The sequence below is a fragment of the Danio rerio genome, chromosome 8, assembly GCF_049306965.1.
Source record: "Danio rerio strain Tuebingen ecotype United States chromosome 8, GRCz12tu, whole genome shotgun sequence".
NCBI lineage: Eukaryota > Metazoa > Chordata > Actinopteri > Cypriniformes > Danionidae > Danio > Danio rerio.
This window is the reverse complement of record NC_133183.1, coordinates 63014346-63041079: the sequence shown is the minus strand read 5'-3', so window position 1 is coordinate 63041079 and position 26734 is coordinate 63014346. Positions and strand designations below refer to the sequence as shown.

The window sequence follows — 26734 nt, the reverse complement described above, 5'->3', positions numbered from 1 at the left end:
AAAACAGTGCTTGAAATAAATAAATAAATAAATAACAGTGAAAACATTAAATAAATAATAAATTAATAACAGTGACTACAATAAATAAATAAATAAATAAATACACAACAGTGACTAAGACAAATAAATAAATAAAACTAATAATAACAGTGACTGAAATAAATAAATCAATAACAGTGACTACAATAAATAATAAATAAATAAATAAATAAATAACAATGACTACAATAAATAATAATAAATTAATAAATAAAAATAGTAATTACAGTGACTAAAATAAATAACTAAACTAATTAATTAATAACAGTGACTAAAATGAATGAATTAATAAATAAATAACAGTGACTACAATAGATAATAAATAGATAAATAAATAAAATAATAACAGTGACTAAAATAAGTAAATCAATTAATTCATTAATAACAGTGACTAAAATGAATTAATTAATACATAAATAACAGTGACTACAATATATAAATAATAACAGTGACGTAAATAAATAAACAAATAATAACAGTGACTAAAATAAATAAATAAATAAATAAATAAATAAATAAATAAATAAATAAATAAATAAATAAATACCAATTAGATGATTTTTACCTTTTCTTTAGAATAAAGCAGAGAAATATAACAGAAGTCATACTTTTTTGTCATTATTTAACATTACAGTTTTTTCCAATGCTTCATTTTCTAACACACATAAATAGCATTCTAATATGTATTTTGCAAATTTCTGCTTTGAATATTTACTTCTCAATACAGTGCATATTCATGTTTCGTCATCAGTGGGCGCCGATGATTGGCTGCAGAGCTCTGATAACCACGCCCACACGCCCGCACGGCATGCTCTCAGGCTGGAGGTAACGGCAGGAATGATGGAAGTTTGATCCTGTCACTGCAAACATGTTTATTTTCTCCGTGTTATGAGCCACAACAACGGAAAGAGGACAACTTTAATGAAAACAAACCAGAGATATGGTGGACAAAACACACGAGACTGAGTTTTCGAAGAAACAACTTGAAGCATCATCCAGCGGTAAGCTATTATGTTGTTTTAAATCGTGATTTGTTATGATGTCGATCGTGATTCGTGTCAGTTGACTATTTTACTTTAACACGTGTACACATAACTTTAAATATCAACTAAATGTTACTTTGGTGTTGAATTGATCACATTTCACGATATGTTTGTGTCAGTGTTCGGTATGTTTTGGGTTTTATCAACTTTTAATGTAGGCTACATGCAAAATGTCATTACACAACATAAGATGTACTGAATACAGAATAATTCAGTATAATAATTCATATAACAATATAACATAATAAATCAAAATAATTGGTTTTATATTATTGCGTTCATTCATTAACAGTGACTCGGTATCGTTTACAATAATTAAGGGAAAAGTAAAATAAAAAACAACTTTACCCCAATTTGTATTTTCTGTTAGAAGTAAATACTGAAGGAGGAATTTTGAAGAATTTTATTCAGGAACAAGAAAGTTTTTATTTGGACACGTAGGGTGCAACGCGTTAAAAGTAACATACGTCATATTACTTTTGTAAGTAACGAGTAACGCATTACTTAAAGTTAATAAATAATATTTTAGTGTGCAAGTTACCTTTTAGTTAATTTAATTAGCCATCAAAAATAAATTAAATGAATTAAATTAGGGTAGTCACCTTGAATCAAACAATCAAGAAAGGAAGATGGCAGACCTGGGGTCCATTCTTCATACCTCGCTTAAATTATCTAAGATGATCTGGCAGATCCTGGAAATTTTAATCTTGATAACTGATCTCTGGCTAATTTGGTTCTTCAAATAAGTTCACGAATCAGATTAAAATGTCTGGATGAACTGATCTCAAAATCCCTTAAAATCATGATTAGCAATCCAACGATTGGCTGACGGCACAGCAGCGTAATGACATCATCTGATTAATATTCAATAATCCAAGTGAAAATATCAGCATTTACATACTTTCCTTCACAGTGTTACCTTTGCTTGAAAAGGCAGATCTAATCCTGTTCATATGAAATAATCCTGGTCCTGAACAGGTTTGAGCTAACAGAACAGTTGCCTTGACAACAACTCTCTGATGAGTTTTGAAGAACGAAACAATCCGGTGTCACGTAAATCGTCAATAGCCAAATACGGCTAATCGAGTAATCCACGTATGAAGAAAGGTCACTGGTTCGAGTCCCGGCTGGGTCAGTTAGCGTTTCTGTGTGGAGTTTGCATGTTCTCCCCGTATTGGCATGGGTTTCCTCTCAGTGCTCCGGTTCCCCCACAGTCCAAACACATGTGAGGGGAATTGATGAACTAAATTGGCCGTTATGTATGTATGTATGTATGTATGTATGTATGTATGCGTGTGTGTGTGTGTGTGTCTGTGTGTGTGTGTGTGTGTGTAAATATAATAGTGTATGGGTGTTTCCCAGCACTGGGATGCGACTGGAAGGGTAGCCGCTGTGTAAAACATATGCTGGAATAGTTGGCGGTTCATTTCACTGTGCCGGCCACTAATAAATAAAGGCACTAAGCTAAAGGCGAATGAATGAATGAATGACTGAATGAATGTTTGAATATTATTGCATAATAAATCTGTCTTCAATATCGCACAGCCCTCAAATTAATATATGAAAGTTCTTAGACATGGTAGGAATGTTTTTCTCTGCTCTCTTAAGCGAATTAAATCATGCATTTGAAATGACTTCAGGGTGAATAAATGAATTGTCATATTCATGCGGATCAATACTTTTAATGTAATTTAGCAGCTTTGTTATTGATCTGATCTGATCGATGCGGTCAATACAAACTAGATAATAAAAGATTTCACATAAACAATTTCCATCTGTTGTGTCCAGTTATATCTCAAGCAGTTTGTGATTTTCAAAACATGCGAGTGAATGTGTGTTTTTACATTCAATGCGTTGTTGTTTTTTTCATTCTATGAGTGAAGAAGGTTCTAGTGGATAGAGAAAACTAGTCTGTGAACATTCATCAATTTTCCTTCGGCTTAGTCTCATATTTATCAGGGGTTACTAACTATTTCAACATGTCTTACACAGCAGATGCCCTTCCAGCTGCAACCCAGTACTGGGAAACACCCATACACACTCATTATCATGCACACACATACACTATGGCCAATTTTAGTTCATCAGTTCCCCCATAACGCATGTGTTTGGACTCTGGGGGAAACCGGAGCACCCGGAGGAAACCCACGCCAACACTGGGAGAACATGCAAACTCCACACAGAAACGCCAACTGGCTCAGCTGGGACTCGAACTAGTGACCTTCTTGCTATGAGGCGACTGTTCTGACCACTGATCCACCTTGCCGCCTATATTATTAGATGCTTTACAACAGGCATGTCCAAACTCGGTCCTGGAGGGCCAGTGTCCTGCAAAGTTTAGTTCTAACCCCAATCAGACACACCTGGGCTAACTGATCAAGCTCTTACTAGGCTTCCTAGAAATATCCTTGCAGGTGTGTTGAGGCAAGTTGGAGCTAAAATCTGCAGGACACCGGCCCTACAGGACCGACTTTGGACACCCCTGCTTTACAATAATATCTTCGTGCAAATACATTACATTAGTCAGTAACAAAGACAAAATGAGTGAGAGGCGAATTCTGTGCGTTTGTTTCCGTCTCTGTTTTTCAGACCCCAAACCATGAAGTCATTCTTCATTGTAACTGCATCGAGTCTCCCAAATGTCAAACACAGTGGCGTCAGACGATCTTATTCTCCAAACCAATCAATACAAAACCGGTCTTTACACATTAGAGACTTCTCACAAGATTTCTGACATGCGAGGATTCAAGGGCGTACAGTTGGCATGCACGGAGGGGACATGTCCTCACCAATATCCACCAATTACTGAAATGTCCCTACCAATAATTTAATCAACATAAAACATGCAGAAAGTCAAGCTCGCTACGAGTTCACCGTAATACTATTAACCAAGACTGTTTGATTAATCAAAATGGGTTTTGATTTTGGCCTCCATGATTATGAGAAACAACAATCGGGATAAAAGAGTTATGAAATTTCTCTACATTCATACCTCCTCAAAGCCCGACTGCAGTTAAATCATGTATAGTGACTTTAGCAGCACGGGACAGCATTGCTATTAGTTTTAATAAGTGTTTATTTTATATTATTATAGTACTTTATTCATGTTTTTAAAGCTTGAAATAATTTCTGCTGTTCAATGCATGCACTCTAGGGGTGACACCAACCAGCTAACTTTGTGAGGCAACCACTGCGCCACTATATAAGTATGTATAAATTGAAGTCATTTGTATATAATATTTAGGATTTGTCTTTAACGCAGGTCATGGTGGTGTTCTGATAGATGCAGAGGAGAATGGGATACGTAAGTACATTTAATCTTATGCTTATTATTATGAGTGGTTAATTTTATTAATGACTTTTCTTTATCTGTGATTTATTAATTGGGTTTTGCAATGCTCATTTTAGATTTAATTGAAAAGCATTTCTTGTCATTTTATACACCAAGATTTGTTTAGAAATTATATTTTAAAAAGTCTTATTTAAATTTAAATCCTATAAAAATGATTTTTTGATGATGTTTTATTTTGAATGGCATTATTTTGTTTACATGCATAACTAAAATGTCCAACACAGATTTTGCAATGAAGACTTTTACAAATATATAAATATATATACATTATTATGGCTGTCAGTGGAGGTTATAATATGTGTGTGATCATCAAATGTCCACCAGGGGGCTTCCAACATCTGCAAACCTTTTTTTTTCTGTTATTTGTGCAGATATGAGTGTGCTTTTATTTGTGCTTGCACTAATCATTCAGTAAAACAGCTGAGCTTAATGCACTGCCTTTATTACGTCTGGTCAAATCAACTTGTGTGTTAACAGCAATTTTGTAAATGCATAAGATCACATATAATCATCTGAAACTGCTGAAATGTACTCAGATCTATCTGGAAAAGGTAGGTGAATTGCTTTCAGTGTTACTTTGCTGTGTTTCCACTGTTCTAATGGAATGTTCCAATGATTCATCATGGGGGTGGCATTGTAATAATTAGATTAAAATCCTATTTGTTAGACCTTCACCATACAAAATATGATAAAAAACCATGTTAATTATAATTTATAGAAGGTTGTAGGTATTCATTGAGGGCCCTCAGACTTCTTGAGGACCTAAGAATCTGCTTTAATTTGATTATTGGTTAAAACGGCCCCCGAATGCAGCACATCATTAGTCTTGAATGTGTATTAATGTCCTCCTGTCTCTATATAGCAGCTTGAGGAATTTGTGTTGCATTCCAGCAGTGTGTGTGTGTATTCTGGTGTTTGACCTCTGATCTTAGTTGTGATCATGTGACTGGCCTCATGAATATTATTATGCTTGTAGTGATTGTCCTTTCACATAAAGTGGATTAATATTCTATGCATTATATTAGGTTATTTATTGAAAATGTAGTATTTTAGTATTAATAAAAGACTATTATATATTTTGACATCTTTTTTTGCTCTTTATTTAAATATATATATATATATATATATATATATATATATATATATATATATATATATATATATATATATATATATATATATATATATATATATTTTTTTTTTTTTTTTTTTTTTTTTTTACATTTCTTACATATATTTACTTTTAAAGTGAGCCATGTTAATCTCTTAAGCCAAGTTCATCTCTTCCTCTTTTAGTGCAGGTCATTCTCTCTCTGTGTTGATGTGAGTGTGAGGACATAAATTTGTATAATGACATTACCATGAGAAGGTGACTTATGAGCACGTTGTCAATATTCACATTTTTCAAAAGGCTTATAAATGCTGAATTAGTTTTTTTTATTAAAGTAAAAACGCACAAAGTTTCCTGTAAGGAGTCGGGTTAGGTACAGAATAAAAATCCATGAGCAAATCTGATGTATGGGCAAAAATGAACATACTTGAGTAATATATTTCAACTTGTGCATATTTTTGTATATATATATATATATATATATATATATATATATATATATATATATATATATATATATATATATATATATATATATATATATATATATATATACATACATACACACACACACACACACACACACACACACACACACACATATATATATATATATATACATACATAAATACATACATACATATATATATATATATATAATGAAATTTTCCTCTAAAATTAATATTTTTAATTTTTTGGTATGTCAAAGAATAAGTTCTTTTCCTGGTCTTTAAAGTAAAATGTCCTAAAATAAACTAAGAATATATATATATATATATATATATATATATATATATATATATATATATATATATATATATATATATATATATATATACATACATATATATATATACTGTTCAGTATGTACGCATGTATATAAATTGACATTTTTTGCCAGTTTTGAAAATATATGAGAAATCCCAAACATGAACTTGCCATGTGTGTAATTTGCTTATTCTCTTCATGAGTTCTGGGTGTGTTTTGAGCATAACTTGCATTAAACCAATTAGAGTCTCGTCTCTTATTCCCTTTAAGAGTCAGTTGTGTCGCTCCATGGTGCATTTGCTATTTACATGGTAGATTTTATAAGCGTAAAAACTGAACGCTTCACTAGAGAGAAAACAGTTAAACAGAGAATCTGCAGCGCGAGGATAAAGAACGAGCCTCCTCCATTCAGCCTCTTTTCTTTCTCTTTTACTTTACTTTGGTGGAGTAATGAAACGATGCAAACTCACTCCACTAAACGCATCCATTAGCCCACATATTTACTTTCCTTTGTAAAGCGCAAAGATTTGTCAACTATTTCTACAGTAAATTCAGTTCTAATCTCCAGCAAATGAATAAATGAACAATAATAATGAAGTGTGGTCAGAAGACCAAAACCCCACAGCTGGACAAATCTACACTTGTGTTTATTAAAACAAATATAAATATACAGATAATAAATACTACTGCTAATAATAATCACATTATACAGATGCAGATCGTCATCAATAAACTGAAAAAGCCCCCCGAGGTGAAGAAGGCATGGAGGCAGTGCTGTTTATACTGATGGAGAAAATCATCATTTCTGGATCATTTTAATCTTTAATTGTTTTCATCTGTACAGATATTTGTGTGTTGCTGTTCATCCTGTGTGTATTCAGCAGTGTGTAAGCGTATGGACCTGCATAGGTGCATAACTAACGCGCGCTGCTGGACTTTAGAGCAGCTTTTAGTTGGTCAGTGGCAAAGTTGGTCTATTTCAGCTCCTCAAAATAGCAACGCGCCAACAATGCACCTTAACACACCTCACTTATAGACCAGCACACACATGAGTCCACAGAATAGCGCAAATGGATTTGGTATTTAAACAACGTGGTGCAAAACATGAAAATTAGGGTTGTGCTGGTCTGAAAATAGCAACAGATCACGCCAAACACATCTTGCGCTTTATTGCGACAGATGTATAATACAGCCCTGTGTGCAAAAGTGTGTTTGTGTCTCCAACCCGGAGAATCCTGAGTGTATAGCGATTTCTGATTGGCTCCTGTACTAGTAGGCGGGGCTTAATTTGCAATATTGACCGTTATGCTTTTCCCCATTCAAAATAAAATGAGCGACACGTCTTACTTGGTCTAGAGTCTTTGACAATATACAGTGTGCACAGTAGAACCATCATTACAGCTGTGGAGAGTCTCCATAAATATAGCTGTACGTGTGTGTGTGTGTGTGTGTGTGTGTGTGTGTGTGTGTGTGTGCCAGGTGGCAGCTGTATGAGGAAAGGTCATTTTGAGTTCATCCACTGCTGACCTCAGAGTGACCTCCGCATGTAAACCTCTGGGAAAGAGGCATGAGGGACCTGTAGGAGAAGCCCTCAGAGAAAGGCGGTATTGTTGCTGTGGGTCGCTGAGTTATGAGCTACAGCTGTAAATGTGAGCACCGTCTGATACATTTCCGCCTCAAACTGTGACGGATACTGGATTTGATCCATCAGGAGTTGATTGAATGCTGAAAAACACTGAACAAAGTAATAAAGGTGGCTGAAAGTTTTTTTATTTCTTCAAATTAGGGCTGTACGATATATAATTTCAGCATAGATATTGCAGTGTGCGCATCCACAATAGTCACATAGCTGACATGCAATGTTGAGTCTGAATTATACACTACCTGACAGAAGTCTTGTCGCCTATCCAAGCTTTAGGGACAGCAAATAATAACTGGACTTACAGTTGATCATTTGGTATCAGAAGTGTTTTATATGAAAGGCTAAGGCCTCTAGATGACGCTAGATTTGACCAGAGTAAAATGTGATCATGTCTTGATTATTAATTATTTTATTAGGACCGTAGGTCTGCCTTTGTTTTGACAAAAGTCTCATCACTGAACAGAAATAATGTCCAGTATAGAATATAAAGTCCTGCTGCAGTGGAGACAGAATGAATATTGTGTCTGACTCCATCATGAGCTTGGAGGACTGCATCCATACATCTCTGACATGACTCACATCACTGATTAATAAAGTCATCTGGAATGAAGAAGAAAGTGTTCAGCAGGACTCCCAGAGTTCATCAAGAGTCTTTGTGTTCATCATCAATGCCTCCTCCTTCATCTTACCCTAGATATGCTCAATATGGTTAATGTCTGGTGACTGGGCTGGCCAATCTTGGAGCACCTTCTTTGCTTTCAGAAGCTTTGATGTGGAGGCTGAAGTATGAGAAGACAAAATTCAGCAAGGAACTGGAAATATTCCTCAGAGATTTTGCTCTATATTGGATTGAGCTCTGGTGACTGTGGAGGCCATTTGAGTACAGTGAACTCATTGTCATGTTCAAGAAACCAGCCTGAGATGTTCACGCTCTATGACATGGAGTGTTATCCTGCTTGAAGTAGCCTTTAAAACAGTGGTTCTCAAACGTTTTTCATCAAGTACCACCTCAGAAAACAATTGTATCTCCAAGTACCACCAAAATGAGCAGTATTGAAATACAGTAGCGCAGTAGGCCCAGTAAAGCAGCTACAACTCTGCACAGTTAAAAAACGTGGCAGATTACATCAGAAATATAGGCTATATGTCATATATGACATATTATATACATCATTTTTGATAAATTTTGAAATTTGTGTAGCATGTACATGACATTTCATTCCTCCGCGTACCACTAGAAGAAAGCCTGCGTACCACAGTTTGAGAACCACTGCTTTAAAAGATAAGTAGATTGTGGTCAAAAAGGGATGGACATGGTAGGCAGCACTCAGGTAGGCTGTGGCGTTGATGCTCAATTGGTTCTAATGAACCCAAAGTGTGCCAAGAAAATCTCCCCCACACCATTACACCACCACCACCAGCCTGAACCGCTGATACAAGGCAGGATGATCCATGCTTTTATGTTGTTGAGGCCAAATTGTGAGCCGAGCATCCGAATGTGTCAGCAGAAATGGAGACTCATCAGAGCAGCAACGTTTCTCCAATCTTCTATTGTCCAGTTTTGGTGAGTCTGTGTGAATTGTAGCCTCAGTTTCCTGTTCTTAGCTGACAGGAGCGGCACCCGGTGTGCTCTTCTGCTGCTGTAGCCCATCCGCCTCAAGGTTGGACGTGTTGTGTGTTCAGAGATGCTCTTCTGCAGAGCTCGGTTGTATCGAGTGCTTATTTGAGTTACTGTTGCCTTTCTATCAGCTGGAACCAGTCTGGCCATTCTCCTCTGACCATCAACAAGGCATTTGCGCCCACAGAACTGCCGCTCACTGGATGTTTCCTCATTGTCGGAGCATTCTCTGTAAACCCTAAAGATGGTTGTGCGTGAAAATCCCAGTAGATCAGCAGTTTCTGAAATACTCAGAGCAGCCCGTCTGGCACCAACAACCATGCCACGTTCAAAGTCACTTAAATCCCCTTTATTCCCCATTCTGATGCTTGCTTTGATCATCTTGACCATGTCTACATGCCTAAATGCATTGAGGTGCTGCCATGTGATTGGCTGATTAGAAGTTTGCGTTAACAAGCAGTTGGACAGGTGTACCTAATAAAGTGGCCGATGAGTTTAGTTAAGCCTTTAAATGTCACTTTAAGCTGTATAGAAGTGTCTTGAAGAATGTCTAGTCAAATTTGTGCATCATCATGGTAAAGAGAAAATGAATCATTTATTAGAAATGAGTTATTAAAGCTATTATGAAAAGAAATGTGCTGAAATATTCTTCTCTCCGTTAAACAGAAATTAGGGAAAAATATACAGGAGGGCGAATAATTCTAGAGAGAGATCTAGTTTGCTGGACATAATCTGTATTTCTGTGTAAAGTGTTGTTTTTGTAGCCACTTCACGTCCCCACTACATTCTGGAGGGTCTGTAATCTAAATCCAGATGCAAAGTAAACTGTCCTTTTCAAGTGTGTGTGTGTGTGTGTGTGTGTGTGTGTGTGTGTGTGTGTGTGTGTGTGTGTGTGTGTGTGTGTGTGTGTGTGTGTGTGTGTGTGTGTGTGTGTGTGTGTGTGTGTGTGTGTGTGTGTGTGTGTGATTTGAGCATTAGTTTGAGGGCTAATAGAGTTGTGTAGGGTCTAAACCCCAAATAAAAGCGAAGCGCTGCACTTAATCTGAGCAGCCTGTCAGCTTCCTGATCATCCCTCTGGTTTCCATGGCGACTCCAGCTGCCGTCCAATCAGCTGTGTGTGTGTGGCGGCCGTGTCCAATGGGATTATGGGAAAGCGGGCCAGTCAGCAGCACACGGGGTGTTGTGGTAAAGCCGCCGAGGTGTCCAGGGTTTTTGTTTGGATTTGTGGAGAGGGGTCGCCGCTGGGATGTTGTGTCTGCCACTGGGGTTGGGGTTTGTGACCTGTGCAGACGGACTAACACACACACACACACACACAAACACAAAAAAACACATGGTCAAACAGGCGCACACACAAACAGACAGACACAAACACACACAGTTAAACACGCACACAAACATGCACATACTCAAACCAAATTACATTCAAACAAAAACATTAAAACACACACTTTAAACACACACAAGCACACTTGTGAATGTGTGCGCACATGTATACATTCGTGCACACACACATACAAACACAAAAAAACACATGGTTAAACACACAACCAAACACACGCAAATACAGTTGCGAATGCGCGCACACACACACACACACACATACTCAAGTATACGAGCACACACACACATACAAACACAAAAACATGATTAAACGCACACAAACACACACATAAACACACTTGCACTCAAACAGGCACACACACAGACACAAACAGTTAAATGCGCACACACACTCGAACACAATTACATTCACACACAAAACATGGTTAAACACACACAAACACACACTTACACACTCAAATTACAAAAACATGGTTAAACACACACTTACACACTCAAACACAATTACATCCAAACACAAACATTTAAAAACACCCACAAACACACTTGTGACTGCACACATACACACGCACACACTTGAACACACACTCATTCATACACACAAACACACACACAAACACACTTTAGCACACTAACAAACTCACACATTTGAAAACACACTAATTTACAGACACACACATACACGTGAACACATTTAAACACACACACACACACACTCTCACACATTTACATAAACTCAATCACACCACACCTGTGTACACACACACACACACATTTGAAAACACAAACATACACAAACTCACACACTTGCTAACACAAACACACTCATTCACACAGAAATACACAAACACATTTGAAAACATATACACACACACACACACACACACACACACACACACACACACACACACAAACACATTTGAAAACACAATCACAAACACAATTACACATACATACATACATACATACACACACACACACACACACACACACACACACACACACACACACACACACACACACACACACACACACACACACACACAGAATCGTGTGTGAGGACAGAAGCTCCACACGGTGTCAGTATTGAGCAGTGTGTGTGTATGTTAAGGGCTCTCGCTCCTCATGTGCCCTCGATGAACTCGGCACCCAGATGCAGACGTTTGGCTCCGTTCCAACACATGCTTCTCTGCTGTCCTCACATAACAGGGCCAAACACACATACCTTCCCTCGCCGCGCCGCTCTCGCACAGATCACTTTCTTACAGACCCATTCAATGAAGCCGGCCCGAGGAACAGCCAGGGTGCGAATGGGCTATATATGCACAGCTAGTGTGTTTTCCCCCACAGATGAGGGTTTTCAATTTCTTAAGCTTGCTTTAACAGCGTTGATGTTGTAATAAAATTAAAATACAATCAGTTAAACAGACTTCAGCATTCGTTTACGAAAACGCATTCGAAAACGCCGGGGTAAAACAATAAATTTCCATGTTTTAAAGCTGCTGTATGTCAGTGTTTGACTCTTCCGAAGCAGAAAAGCAGCATCACATGTGTGGAGATATTCAGAAACATGCTCAGTGAATATTCTTGTTAATCTGAAAAGTCAGATATTCTGCTTTGAACATGTGCGTTACTTGCCGGAACGGCTGTCTATGTTTTGATCATTTAACCCGCCCAATGTCAGTTTAGCCAATTATATTTCAGCACCCCGGGTTGCCAGATGGTGGAAAACAGCGCATTTCATTCATTCAGTCAGTCAGTCAGGAAGGCTCTGAAGCATGTGTATGTGACTGAAATGCGACATCAGGTGGACAGTAGCAGACTCCAAAATGAGACGCAGATTCAGAGTTCCACATGAGGGTATTAATTAGTAGGGGTGTCACGATTTCTATTTTTAATCGAAATCGATCGAAATTTATGCTCAATTTCGATTATCGAATCAAAAAATAGAATCGTCGATGCAGCCACGCCCCCATGTCACGTCAGCTTGGCTTGCCAAGCGGGAAAAAAACAGTCTTGTTGAAGTGCTTGTTAAACTGCAGAAGCAGGAGACCCGTCGACAGAGCTTAAACCCTCTCCTCTTTCAATGAAGTCGCCGGTGTGGAAGAATTTTGGATTTCCAGTGAGTTATGTTGACAACGTTCATGATGTCGACAAAAAAAACACAGTTTTGCAAGCTCTGCTATGTACGTATTGGGATTCGTCCGATAGACAACACCGGCATCATGATCCTCCGCCCGCCCCCGTTGCAAATCCGCTGGCGAAAAGTACACACTCAGGCCCTGTTTACACTGTCTCTGTTTTTAAATGGCATTTTAGAACGACAACGATTTGACATCCACAGTGGCGTGTAGCATTTCTGAGCAGCCCTCCTTCCTCTCTACCTCTGAAAATGCACATCACGTGACCACACACACACAGACGCACACACAGCCATGCGCTCGAGACAGCGGGTCCAGGCAGTCAGAGGACTGCTTCAATCTTTCACTCACTTGTACTTGGTCATTTTAGCGAACACCTCAGATACTGTTGGCTGGTTCCTGTTGGTTGTGCGTCTTTTTTACCGACGCCATTATAACGACACAGATCACTGCCTATTCACGAGTCCCGCAGAAACAGTGATTGACAGGTGGTAATTATGTGTGTGTCTTGCCTTTATTCATTTACTGTATGATTTGTTTATGGGTAAAACAAAGACCATGCAGGTCAGGTAGTTTAAACGGTAGGCTACAAGTAATTAATTGGTCATTAATTAATTTAATTATTTATAATCGAGAATCGAATCGTGACTTTAGAATCGAAAATGTAATCAAATTGAGGATTCGGAGGATCGTGACACCCTTAGTGATTAGCAAATACTATAAATATCACGAGCGTAAACATTAGGTGAGCATGTCACATTGTAGTCTTCTCATCAGTGACATTGCATCTACACAGTCTTTAAGTCAGTGTGTGTAAAGATTTTGGACATCTTCATGGACTTTTAATGCTTCCAAACAGTTTGCTGCAATAGTAAATCGCTTGAGGTAGTTCATTCTGATGTGATTTACCTTCTATGTGTGATTTGATTGGACGGGAATCACAGGACTGACTTTTCTAATCCCCATACACAAAATACAGTAGTGACTGCAGGTTGAAGGAAAGTACTGGAGTAAAAGTACCAATACTGCGGTAAAAATGCACTCAAAGTAAAAGTACACATTTTTAAAACTACTTCCTGAGGAAAAACTACTCAACTGCAGTCATTTGAGTGTTCGTAATTTACTTTACACCACTGCTATTAAAGACTCTGACAATGTCCTGCTGCCTGTGTGATCCATAAAGGCTTCTGAATGCAAAACCGACTCATTTTCACCAGCGATCCAAACCCCTGCTGTGTGTTTGCTTTGGCTTTGTTGGGAACGGTGTTATTTTCTTGCTCGTCTGATGGTGTTTGACTGGGGGTCAGGCTGCCGGACTGCTTCCCGGTCACCCAGAAGTGGGTCAGTCTGTTCTCCTGTCACATCAGTGCATTCGCTGGGTCAAATGAGCATGAAAAACGCTCGAGTCACGCATTTCTGTGATTTAGACGCACATCGGTTTTCCTCTTCACGATACACGATCATCCAATTAACCCATATCATAGTCACGTTAATGCAAGCAAGCTTAATACGTCATTAAATAAAGCAGATTTTCATGCCTCTTGTGTTCTCACATTGTGTTAATTGACCATCCTCCTGACATTAAAATGTGGAATCATGCTGTTATCTGCAGCTCGCATCCATATTCAGTGACCTGGACTGAAAAACACAGCAATTGCACATTTTAAAGGAGTAAATCACCCAGAAACATGAACCATTCATAATTTGCATCTCCTCATGTCGCACCAAAACCCATTAGACTTTCCTCCATTGGTGGTTTTCTATACGGTTACAATGAATGCTTATAAGAGTTATAAATGGATGGAAATGTGTAAAATGACAAGGTCATTGTGTTATACAGTGGTGAAAATAAGTATTGAACACATTGTCATGCTTTTTCAAGGGATTAATAATTTTAAAGGAGCTGTTAACATGGAATTGAAGCAGATTTTGGTAAAAACTCAATAAGTATGAACATAAAAATAAAACAAAACAAAAAATTCTGAGAAATTATGTGTAATAAGTAGGGTTGTCACAATATACCGGTATGACGGTCTACCACGATTTGAACGTGCACGATTATCATACCATGAACAATTGCATATCAACGGTTTTAACCCTTAAAGACCGAGACAGCCGCCCGCGGCTAAAAATAAGTATAGCTCTTAAATGTTTAATAACTTTTGATCCGCTGATCCGATTCATACAATTCAAAGATTGGCATAAAGAAGAGAGTCTCAGCTTTCCAGTGCTGTATCACATAACAATCGCGGACTTTCAGAGGCTCCGGAATCAGTGCAGTTACGTCATCAAAATTTGACAACGCTGATTTGACAAAGAAACGCTCGTCACTGTGTCTCCGGACAAACCAGACATCATACATTGATGCATTGTCCCTCCTCCATGCCCAGATTGGTTCAAACTCGCTATATCACAACCAATACGCATAGGTTTCACTTTTGTTTGTGGACCAACACTGAGCTTTTTGAACAACACGGAATGAGAGATAGGCATACATTTATGCGCGGCTAAATAAAACGCAAAAAAAAAAGTTTTGCATGAAATAATTCTCATACTAAGTATGTTTGCATGCACAGCAGCACAGAAACATGACAAAACAGTGACACAGCAAAGCCGAACTGCTGCTCTTGCTGTTTTCAAAAGACGCAAGTGAAGGTGCAGCTGTTTGTCTGCATTGCAGACAACCATATCCAAATCCATATCCACAGACAACCATATCCATGCTGGCACATAAAACCTAAGGATGTTCCATATTGAATCTAGTTTCGTTATGTAACTATTTATAGTATAGTAAATATTTATATCTATTTTTTTACTGAGGATTTGCACCATGTTTATTTGGACTTTATTTATTTGACACATTATTTATTATTTTCTTATTTTTTTATTTGTTCATTGTAAGTGGTGTTGTTTATAGTAACTGAAAATATATTATTTGGAAAAAGTCAAATTTGCTTCACTGTTCTATTATTTTGTAACATTTGTAACATACCGTATACCGCGAAACCGTCAAACCGTGGTATTGTTTTAGACGATTATCATACCGTAAAAAATTCATACCGTTACAACCCTAGTAATAAGACAGAAATTACATAATAAGAACGTGCTGAACTACTGAAATGTGTTCAATACTTTATTTAAAGGCTTTTTAATGATGGCAACTTAAAGACGCCTCTCATATGGAGAATGAAGACTCATGTATTGCTCAGATGTGAGTTTCTAACAGACTTCAATAGAGAGTGTAAAGATCTTAATGGTTTTGTGGGTCTCGTCTATCAAATCTGAGCTTTATTCAGTATTCTCTATTGGATTCGGATCAGGTGATTGGCTGGGCCATTCTACAGCTTGATTTTTATTCCCTGAAAGCATCTGAGAGTCTCCTTGACTGTGTTTCGGATTGTTGTCTTGCTGAAATGTCCACCCTGGTTTAGGCATGGGATGGTAACCGTTTTTACGGTATAACGTGGTTTGGAAAATCAAGGTTTTAAATCCGCCAAAATTCTCTGTAGTACCGTTCTCAAGGTATGTGTATGATTCAGTGCATTTTTTTCATGTAGGACAACAGTATCTTCAGCACAAAAAAGATCCAAAGATGCCGTTTTAAATTGTAATGAAATGTTTATGAAACTAATGAAGACAGCAGAAGTCAAGGATTTATTTGAATTATTTAGCAGACAAGTTTACCACTCCATTCATTCATTCATTTTCTTGTCGACTTAGTCCCTTTATTAATCCGGGGTTGCCACAGCGGAATGAACCGCCAACTTATCCAGCATTATGGGATGTTGATCTCTGCTCTATCCCCTTCTGATATTAAAAATTCAACTCTGCAGTTTAACAAAGGGACTTTTATTGACATTTTAGTAGTTTAAAATAAAAATAGCATGTATAGGAAATAATATAGTCTGTAAAATAACAGTTAATGTACTGCAGTTTATTACAAGGGCTTTATAGCATGTTATACAACACCAACCCAGACAATATAGCACTGCAAACTATTAAAAATGTCAACAAAAGTTACTTTTTAGATCTTTTCAAGGGTAAACGTTGTTGGAATAAAAACCAATAATGCAAATAAAAAATAAATGAATCCGAAAATATGGAAAACTGCTAATTTACGCGTATTTTTTACTCTGTATGTTTAAAGAAACTGCGCATGCAACTGATATGAGAATACTTGGAATTTTCTGCAGCAAAAAGAGCAGATTCTGGTTGACGAATTGATGTGGATTGAAATGGATGCTCTCTCTCTGAGGCCTGTGGTCAGTGTTCTCCGTTTTGTTTGCCTGCTGTGGCTTTTAATGCTATTATAGTCCTGTGAGTCAGTTCAACTCTGCTCTCCATAGTAAAGCTCCATATGGGCCGCAGCCGTAGCCCTGCTGCACCTCAGACACTTTCCACTGTAAAAGACAAATAGAGAAGAGAAGAAAAAATGAAACGAAAGCTTGGTTTGGGCTGGCTGGAAAATGTCAATGTGTTAGAAATTTCCCAGCACGTAAAGCAAACTAAACAGGGCAATTACGTTGGGATTGTTTCCAGATGATTCTATCTCTCTTCCTGCTGAAAAAAAGGGAAAATTGGCTCTTCAAGAATATACTACACCAGTAAAACATATGCTGGTCTTTTATGATCGGTTATTTTTTTGTAGAAAACCATTAATAATGGTTCTTAAAATTCTCATTGCTGAAAAGATTTTCTTAATATCATGTATACTGTACATTTTACATATAATAATACATAATAATAAACAATCAATTATAAAAAATACTAACAATATGATGGAGAATACAACATTGAGTTTTAAAATATTTATTCCTTTGTTTGTTTATTTTTAAGAAAAACAAAAGCAAACAAAATGAAAATACGCGTACAGCGTATACAGATTGAAATGTCAGCTGTATTGTTTTACAGAATATGAACAAGGCGATGCAAACAACTGCCTTTTCGACTGATATAGTGAACATGCAGATCGTTTTCTCTCCGGCGTTCAGCGTGGACGAGTGTGAGATTTTCACTGTTTTCTCCGTGTTTATTTTTACAGGAGAGGATTTTTGTGATCTATTTCAGGCGGGGTCTATTTTAGCGCGAGGATGGTGAGAAGTTTTAGAGGTCAGCCAAAGCACAGCCCACCGAGCGCACAATATAGTGCTGTTTAGCAGCTCGCAGCACACTGACAACTTTGTTTCATCATTTTTGAATCGCTCTTGTGTCTGCTTGCAGACCAAGGCAAAGCAGTGGATTTAAAGGAGACCTATTATGCAAAAATCACTGTTATAAGGAGGTTTAAACACAGTTGTGTGTCAGCAGTGTGTGAATATAACCAGTCTCTAATAGGAAACATTCATCAGGTCTATTTTTTATAATCAGACCTGTTTGCTGAAACACTTTGATTGACATTCTCCCTTTATATATATGTCATTAGAGGGGGAAAGCCCCGCCCACTAGTGTCCATCTCTCCCTCATTAGCATAAACGGCAGCCCTGAGTGAGAATCAGCCGTCCATTAGCCGTTGAGCTTCATTCATTCATTCATTTTCTTGTCGGCTTAGTCCCTTTATTAATCTGGGGTCGCCACAGCGGAATGAACCGCCAACTTATCCAGCAAGTTTTTACGCAGCGGATGCCCTTCCAGCCGCAACCTGCATTAGCACCAACACTGTTGCTGAAGTGTTTCTAATGGGTTTTAAACTCTTAGCATGCAATAGCCGGGCTGCACAGTGTTTATTCAGCTCATTTATCCAACTACACAACCTTCCAGAGCCGAGTGTGTGAACGGTGCGCTGCAGAAGTGGAACAGGGAGCACATTTGTGGGATTCTGCCTAAAGCAAGGCGAGGTTTTGGAAAACTGGAGCATATGTGTTTGCTTGTAGCAATCCTGAAGCGTGGCCTGCGGCTTCATGTCTGCAGCTCGAACTCTACCGTGATATATTCAGCATTGTGGCGCTGCTGTTGGTCTAATATTGCTTAAATTATTGAAACGTAAACCTGCTGTCTCTGATCAAGAGTGTCAGTGGGATCCATTAGTGTTTGCTCAATTTTTCAGCTCATTAATTTTGAATTTTTTCAAATTGAAATATTTTTAAAATATTGTCCAGACCTACTAAAAAAAAGTTCAGTAAACAAGCTATACAATCTGACTAAAGTCTTGTCATCGATCTCATTTGTAAAAGCAACAGATAATAACTTCTAGTTGATCATTTGGAAAAGTGTCAGATTTTTCCTCAGAATCATCTGTTGATCTGCATCACAAATACTGCAGAAGACCTACTGGAACCAGCATGGACCAAGATTCTGACAGAAATCAGTCAAGTTTGGTGAAGGAGAAATCATGGTTTGGGGCTACATTCAGTAATGGGGCGTGCGAGAGATCTCCACATTACAAACCACAGGAGAGGGACAATTCTCCAGCATGATAGTGCTCCTGCTCATACTTCAGCCTCCACATCAAAGCTCCCGAAGGTCAAGCTGCTGCAGGATTGGCCAGCCCAGTCACCAGACATGAACATTATTGAGCATGTCTGGGGTAAGAGGAAGGAGGAGGTGTTGAAGATGAACACAAAGACTGTTGATGAGCTCTGGGAGTCCTGCTGAAATCTTTCTTCTTCACTCCAGATGACTTTATTAATCAGTGATTTGAGTCATGTCAGAGATGTATGGATGCAGTCCTCCAAGCTCATGATGGAGTCAGACACAATATTCATTCTGTCTCCACTGCAGCAGGACTTTATATTCTATACTGGACATTATTTCTGTTCAGTGATGACACTTTAGTCTGAGCAGAGTCAGACCGCACTGTCCTCATCAAATCATTCAACATCAAGTCATGATCATAGACTATTGTGGTCAAATAAGTGTCATCTAGAGGCCTTCGCCTTTCATATAAGCCACTTCTGACACCAATTGATCACCTTGAAGTGAAGTTAGTATTTGCTTGGATAGGCCACAAGACTTTTGTCAGGTAGTGTATATTATGTTAGACTAACTGGTAACACTTTACAATAAGGTTGTATCAGTTAGTGTCAGTTAATGCATTTGCTAACATGAACAAACTATGAACAATGCATTTTGTTTATATTAGTTGACATTAGTTAATGATAATACAGTTCATTATTAGTTCGATAACTCACGGTGCATTAACTAAAGTTAACAGGCATGAATTTGGATGTTGATAATGCATTAGCAAATGTTGAAATATTAATAAATGCTGTACAAATATTGTTCATAATTAGTTCATGTTGGTAATTTATTAACATATGAAACTTTATTATAGTGTTACTTACAAATTACCATTTCCTCTTCAATCAGATGTATTTTTAAGTAGCAAAACTCTCATTTCTTTTTAACTTGAATACTCAAAAAAAACAAAAATTAGGATGCTCAATCCCTGCTTGTTTTATTTTTTCAGCTCATTGGTTGTGAGAAATTAAAGCTTCACATAGACTCTAAAAATACTGTTTAGACCTAAAAAAAGAAGTTAGCGCAACATTAGCATTAATACATTTAAGACAACTTCTAATAACATTCAGTAGACAAATTTTATTATGTTAGAGAAATGACCTTTTCCTCTTGAATCTGAGGTATTTTTAAGAAGCAACCCCCCATTTTTTTTAAGTTGAGTGCTTAAAACATTTAAGTTGTTCCAACTTGTCTTTTAAATTAAACATTTGAATAATTTAAGAGTTATGTACTTTAATTACCATAATTATAAATGTGAGTTTTCAAGGTAAAAACCTCGATATTCAACATTGCAGCAAACATATATTTTATTATATTGGTTGCCATTATTTTCAAATTGAAGTTTTCCACAGACTCTAAAAGTATTGTCAAGACCTAAGAAAAAATAAAGAAGGCAACATTCACATCAATGTATTTAAGTTTTGACAACTTCTAATAACATTAAATTCAGCTAATAAACACAAACCCACATTTTTTTTAACGTTTTGAACTTTAAAAAAATAAGTTGTTGCAAATTTTAAGAATTTATTTGCATCCATATTGTTTCAAAATGAAAGCAAATAGAAAAATGAAAGCAAATTGTTTAAAAATGAATGTTATGGTCAGAGAAAGTGAATGAAGTTTTTACTTCCAGAGCCTGACTGTTGCATTTTACTGATATATTAAATAATAAAAGATGTTTTTTGACACAGAGTAGATAATGTACTTACCTTAACTCATCTTTCATTGGTCCTCGTGTTGTTGTTGTTATAACACCGTTCAGGTATCTTTTTTACTCAGAAATCTGTAGACTGAGGTTCTTGCACCGCAGTTTGCATTCATTGATCAGTGAGTTGTGTCTATTAGAAACCCACCGACAGCAATGAATGTTTATTGCAGTCATTAGTGGGCTAATACACCCATGCTTCTCCTTCCAGAAGTGTTTCGAGAGATGCGCTGTGTTTTGGCCACCCTCAGGGTACAGTCAACGGTCGATGGTTTGTTACAGAAGCGCAAAACTCACCGACAGCGTTGAATGTTCACCAAGGGACCAGATCATCTTGTAGGATGAATTATAATAGTAGAATTATTCGCCCTACTGTGAATTTTCTTTTCTTTTTGCAAATATTTCCCAAATGATGTTGAACAGATTCAGGAATTTTTCACAGTATTTCCTATAATATTTTTTCTTCTGGAGAAAGTCTGATTTGTTTTATTTCGGCTAGGATAAAAGCAGTTTTTAATTGTTTTAAAGCCATTTTAAGGTCAATATTATTAGCCACCTTAAGCAATATTAGTTTTGTATTGTCTCTAGAACAAACCACTGTTATACAATGACCCTTTAAGCTGAATACTAGTATCCTGAAAAATATCTAGTTAAATATTGTGTGCTGTCATCATGGCAAAGAAAAAAGAAATCAGTTATTAGAAATTAAATGGGGGGAAATAAACAATAAACGGGGGCTAATAATTTAGGAGGACGAATAATTCGGACTTTAGCACTAAAGCAAAGCTTTAGTTACAGTTAAAGACCTTGTTATATTATTTATCATAGCTTGAAAGCCATCTATTGTATTCTCAAAGATTCAAGAAAAAGAATGATGATGACTCATCCTGCACTCTACAGATTTTTGTCCAATCAAATGCTCCTTAGAATTAGGAAGCCCCACCCACAATTCCAGCTGCAACTGTTTAAATATTTAAATATATTTACATCTCACCCTGGAGAGTTTTGCATTTTTAAGCAACACATGACAGAGCGATTTTTTTTTTGGGGTGTTAAAAATAGATTAGATTAGGAGAAATACATCAGAATAAGATTTAAAATATACTGCAACACAGAATTCAATATACCTGAATGATGCCAACATTAAATAATGAAATGAAACAAGTTACCTTTAAAGACCTCATCATTTTTTGTGATTCTTTTTTAAAATCCTTATTATTGTTTATTTTATCCAAATGCTATATTTCTCTTAAAAGTTCAAGAAAAAAAGAATGACTACGACTTATCCTGCACTGCGCAGATTTTTGTCCAATCAAGTGCTTCTTACAGTGAGAAAGCCCCACCCCCAACTATACCCTTAACTGGCTACCACAATAAATATTTAAATATATATTTTTTCATATTTATAAATATTAATACACATTTGTAACCAAAAGTTGTAGTCATCCAGCAATTTTCTTTTTCTTGAGATGTTTAAAAAAAATAGATTATGAAAAGATATATTTGAACATATTGCGACAGAAAAACCTAAATGATACCAGCATTAAATAATAAAACAAACAAACTAGAAGTAAAAAGCAGTAAACATGAGTGATGCTTTTCTGTTTGTCAACAAAATAGTCAACAAAACATGTTACCTTATGGGACCTAAATTTTTTTGTGTGATTTCTAAAATTCTTTAGTATTGTCTACATGCTTCGGTTGTTTCTCTTCCTGATGGTCACATGACCTTCACGCAATTTTACACAGCTGGAAACCTCCATCATCCAGGTATAGTTTCTGGAGGAGCTGATGAACTCAGCTGGGCACTCCTCTGAAAGCATCTAGTGGACTCAGACATGTCACCAAACAAATCTACGTTGTTTTTCAGCCTTCAAGCATGTAAACACATTCTCTCAATGAAATCCATGTTAGCCATTTAGCAGCTGAGCTGGACCGACGCCGGGCAGACAGAAGCCTCGCCCATGATGCGAATCTGCATCAATTTTGAAGAGAATTTGACACCTGAATGATGTGAGTAAACTCAATGTTCAGGTGTCTATTCATGCGCAAATAATCTGGTGGGAACACAGCATGAACATTCATGAGAGAAAGAAGGCAGATGACTCATCCTGCACCGTGCAGATTTTTGTCCAATCAAATAAGAGTCTGGGTTAACCACGCCCCCTTATGAATATACCGTCTAGCAAGTGAATTACTTTTTTTTTTTTGTCTCTGTCATTCTCTGTTTCAGTTGGAAATATGTATTTGTAACCAAAATTTCAATCAATTAAGCATAAAATCATTAGAGACTAACAACAACATTAATGAAGCAACTTCATGGGGGAATTCTGAAGAGTACAATCTGAACACTGTGAGGAATAAAAGCCAATAAACCCTGAGTGATGTCTGCTGCTGCTGTTTTTTCCAATGCGTGCATCGCTCTCATCCTTTTTTTTCTCTCTCTCCTTCCCTCCGTCTGTCTCTCTCCAGGCCTGTTCTCTTTACCCTGATCTGAACCCCAGTCTGTGTTTCCTGTGTGAAAGCTCTTTGAGGCAGGCATGCATTATTAATGCACGCTCCCATTTGACTGCACTTCCAAACAACGCAACCAATCCGCTGACTTTTAAGCACACTATACGCTCTCCTGCTGTCTCGATCCTGTGGCCGAGTGTGCGCCGGGATTTCACAAATCCCTGATTACAATATCATGCGCTGTACTGTGCGACACGCTTTGTGAGGATGGGCGTGAAGCATCATAAAGAACACTCACGAGTTACCTTTTTGTTCTGCTTGTTCATTTTATTTTCGGCTTAGTCTCTTTATCAATCTGTGGTTGCCACAGCGGAATGAACCACCAACTTATCCAGCATATGTTTTACGCAGTGGATGCCCTTTTAGCCACAACCCCTCTCTGGGAAACACTCATTCACACTCAAACACTATGGACAATTTCGCCTACCCAGTTCACCTATAGCGCATGTCTTTGGACTGTGGGGGGAAACCGGAGCACCCAGAGGAAACCCACGCGAACACAGGGAGAACATGCAAACTCCACACAGAATGCCAACTGACCCAGTCAAGGCTTGAACCAGCGACCTTCTTGCATAACACTTTGCAAGCTGACCTCTGTTACACTCCCATCCCGGACGAGCCCCCATGTGTAACCTACTGGTCCTACTACACCCAACTCGGTCTGAGCTGGGATCGAACTGGCGATTCTTTGCATGGGAGTCTGTTGCTGTAACATGGAGGCTTAAGACCATGGCCTCTAGTGTCTGTCGCTAGAGCACCTTGTGAGGTCAGAGGAGTGCGGTGTACCTGCAGGGGCGCTGCTAGGGGGGGTGAAAGTTAGGACGATTCTTAGGACCCATACGTTTTGGGGGGCCCCGGAAACATTATCAAGGGTCCGCGCCAACATAAAATCCCCCCACCCCGCTCTTCACTTTCATCCGCGATATTTCCCCACCTCCCCCCCACTGGCCGCTAATCACTTTCATCCGCGATATTATCACCCAGCCCCCCCACCCGCCCTGCTCTTTAATTTAATCCACGATACCCCCACCCCACCTCTCCCGCTCTTCAATTTCATCAGCGATATTAAACCACTCCCAACACCCCTGGTCTTCAATTTTGTCTGTGATCCAGTGTCTGCCACCAGCGCCCCTGTTTACCTGCACTTCGCTAGCTGGCCTCAGTTACACTCACCTACTTAAACCTCACTCCCATCCCGGACGAGCCCCCTGTGTAACCCACCGGTCCTAGCGCACCCAACCCAGTTTGAGTTGGTATCAATCTTGCAGCTCTTTGCATGGAAGTCTGTTGCTCTGAAAGAGACCATGAGGCCCAGCACTTCGCTAGCCGGCCTCTGTTACAAATCAGGTTTGCTTAATCGACATGATGGACTGGTGTTGAACACAGCTGATTTTTTACAGTGAAATGTTTACGAACTTCAGACTGAACAGTTATAAGTAAATAATCAAGATTGGTGCTGCTCTTAAAGGGACAGTTCTCCCAAAAGTCAATATTCGGTCTTGAATTACTTGCCCTTAGGTGTTTGGGTGCACTGTCCCTTTAAAGGTGCATTAAGGATTATTTCACAATTTCATGCGCTGTCCTCTACCTTATGCTTTTGTAAGGATGATCATGAGTAGGCCCACACGGAATCTGCGCGTGTAGAATTCCTCAGATTTTCCAAAGATTTTCCGCAGAATTCCGCAGATTTCTGCTGATTTTTTTAGCCCATTATTAATTCTGTTTATTTACTTGATTAAATGTGTAAATCAAATAAAAAAAAATTCAGTTTTTATTCAGTAATTTTTATAGTTTAATTTAATATATTAAGGTTTTAGTTATGATACTCCGCTGGATACTCCCAAAGTAATTCCGCAGAAATCCGCAGATTTTTACCAAAATTTTCCACAGAAATAGCAAAAAACGTCCGCAGATTCTGTCTGGCCCTAGTCATGAGGTGTCGTTACTTTTTAAATGACACTCGTGACTTTTGCTGCTCGCTCAAACTACTTTAAAGTGAGCTGTACCAACAAAAGTTCCTAATTTCTTTATTGTTTTGTTCAATCTACTTAAATTTGTAAAACATTGGGAGAACATGACGGACTTGTGTGGAACCCGGCATTTCTTTACTGTGTAGCACAGTATGTTTTGGGCTGAGCGGTTACAGATATATGATCGAGATTATGGCTGCTCTTAAAGGGATAGTTCACCCTAAAATTAAAATTCAGCCATGGTTTACTCGCCCTTGAGTACATTTCCATTATTCCAGGAACCGTTTAGCAGGAAGGTGTCAAAACCCAAACATATATATTTATGATGTATTTTCTCTACTCATGCAGGCGTAGCTTTGTTCATGAAGAGAGTTCAGAAACTGACTTCAATCTGACTTCAAGTGTTGGGTTTTTGCACCTGGTTTCAGCTACGAGGAATGGGGTTTAACGGCTGGTGGTGGTGGTGGTGTGTGTGTGTGTGTGGTCCTGGTGTTCATGTTGTGGGGACCAAATGTCATTAGCAATGAGAGTAATAAATTTATTCAATTTACCTTGTCTAAGTCCCTTATTTATCAGAGGTCGCCACAGCGGAATGAACCGCCAGCTATTCCAGCATATGTTTTACACAGCGGATACCCTTCCAGCTGCAACCCAGTACTGGAAAACACGCAAACACACTCATTCACACACACTCATAAACTATGGCCACTTTAGTTCATCAATTCCCCTATAGCGCATGTGTTTGGACTGTGGGGGAAACCCAATGAGAGTACATTTTAACATTTGTTTGGTCCCCATGAGGATAATGTCCCCTAAATCTGAATGAAGTATTCTGAGAATGTAAAGTGCAGAGTGTGTCCTGTGAGGGTTGAGTTTTGGGGCAGGGCGAGGGAATATACAGTGTTTACAGTCTAAAGGTCAGCTGTGGGGAGAGTGTATGAAAGATGAAAACCCAACGTGTGTGTGTGTGCGTGCAAGCATGCATGTAAGTGCTTGCAGGAGTGTGTATGTGTATAAGCGTGTGACTGTGA

General features: G+C 38.0%; 1 protein-coding gene and 2 non-coding genes across 3 annotated transcripts in view; 1 reads left to right on the top strand and 2 right to left on the bottom strand.

Annotated features, from left to right (window-relative positions):
* The first annotated feature begins 847 nt into the window (after positions 1–847).
* nr6a1a (nuclear receptor subfamily 6, group A, member 1a) overlaps positions 848–26734 on the top strand; it is a 199153-nt gene continuing 173266 nt past the window's right edge. The window contains 2 exon segments of the mRNA NM_131256.2: positions 848–1040; positions 4345–4386. Of these exon segments, the coding sequence (NP_571331.2) occupies positions 980–1040; positions 4345–4386 (103 nt within the window). The 5' untranslated portion in view covers positions 848–979.
* mir181b-2 (microRNA 181b-2) lies at positions 21314–21399 on the bottom strand. The gene has a single exon (NR_045219.1). It is a non-coding gene; the product is annotated as a microRNA 181b-2 (primary transcript).
* mir181a-2 (microRNA 181a-2) lies at positions 21461–21539 on the bottom strand. The gene has a single exon (NR_039336.1). It is a non-coding gene; the product is annotated as a microRNA 181a-2 (primary transcript).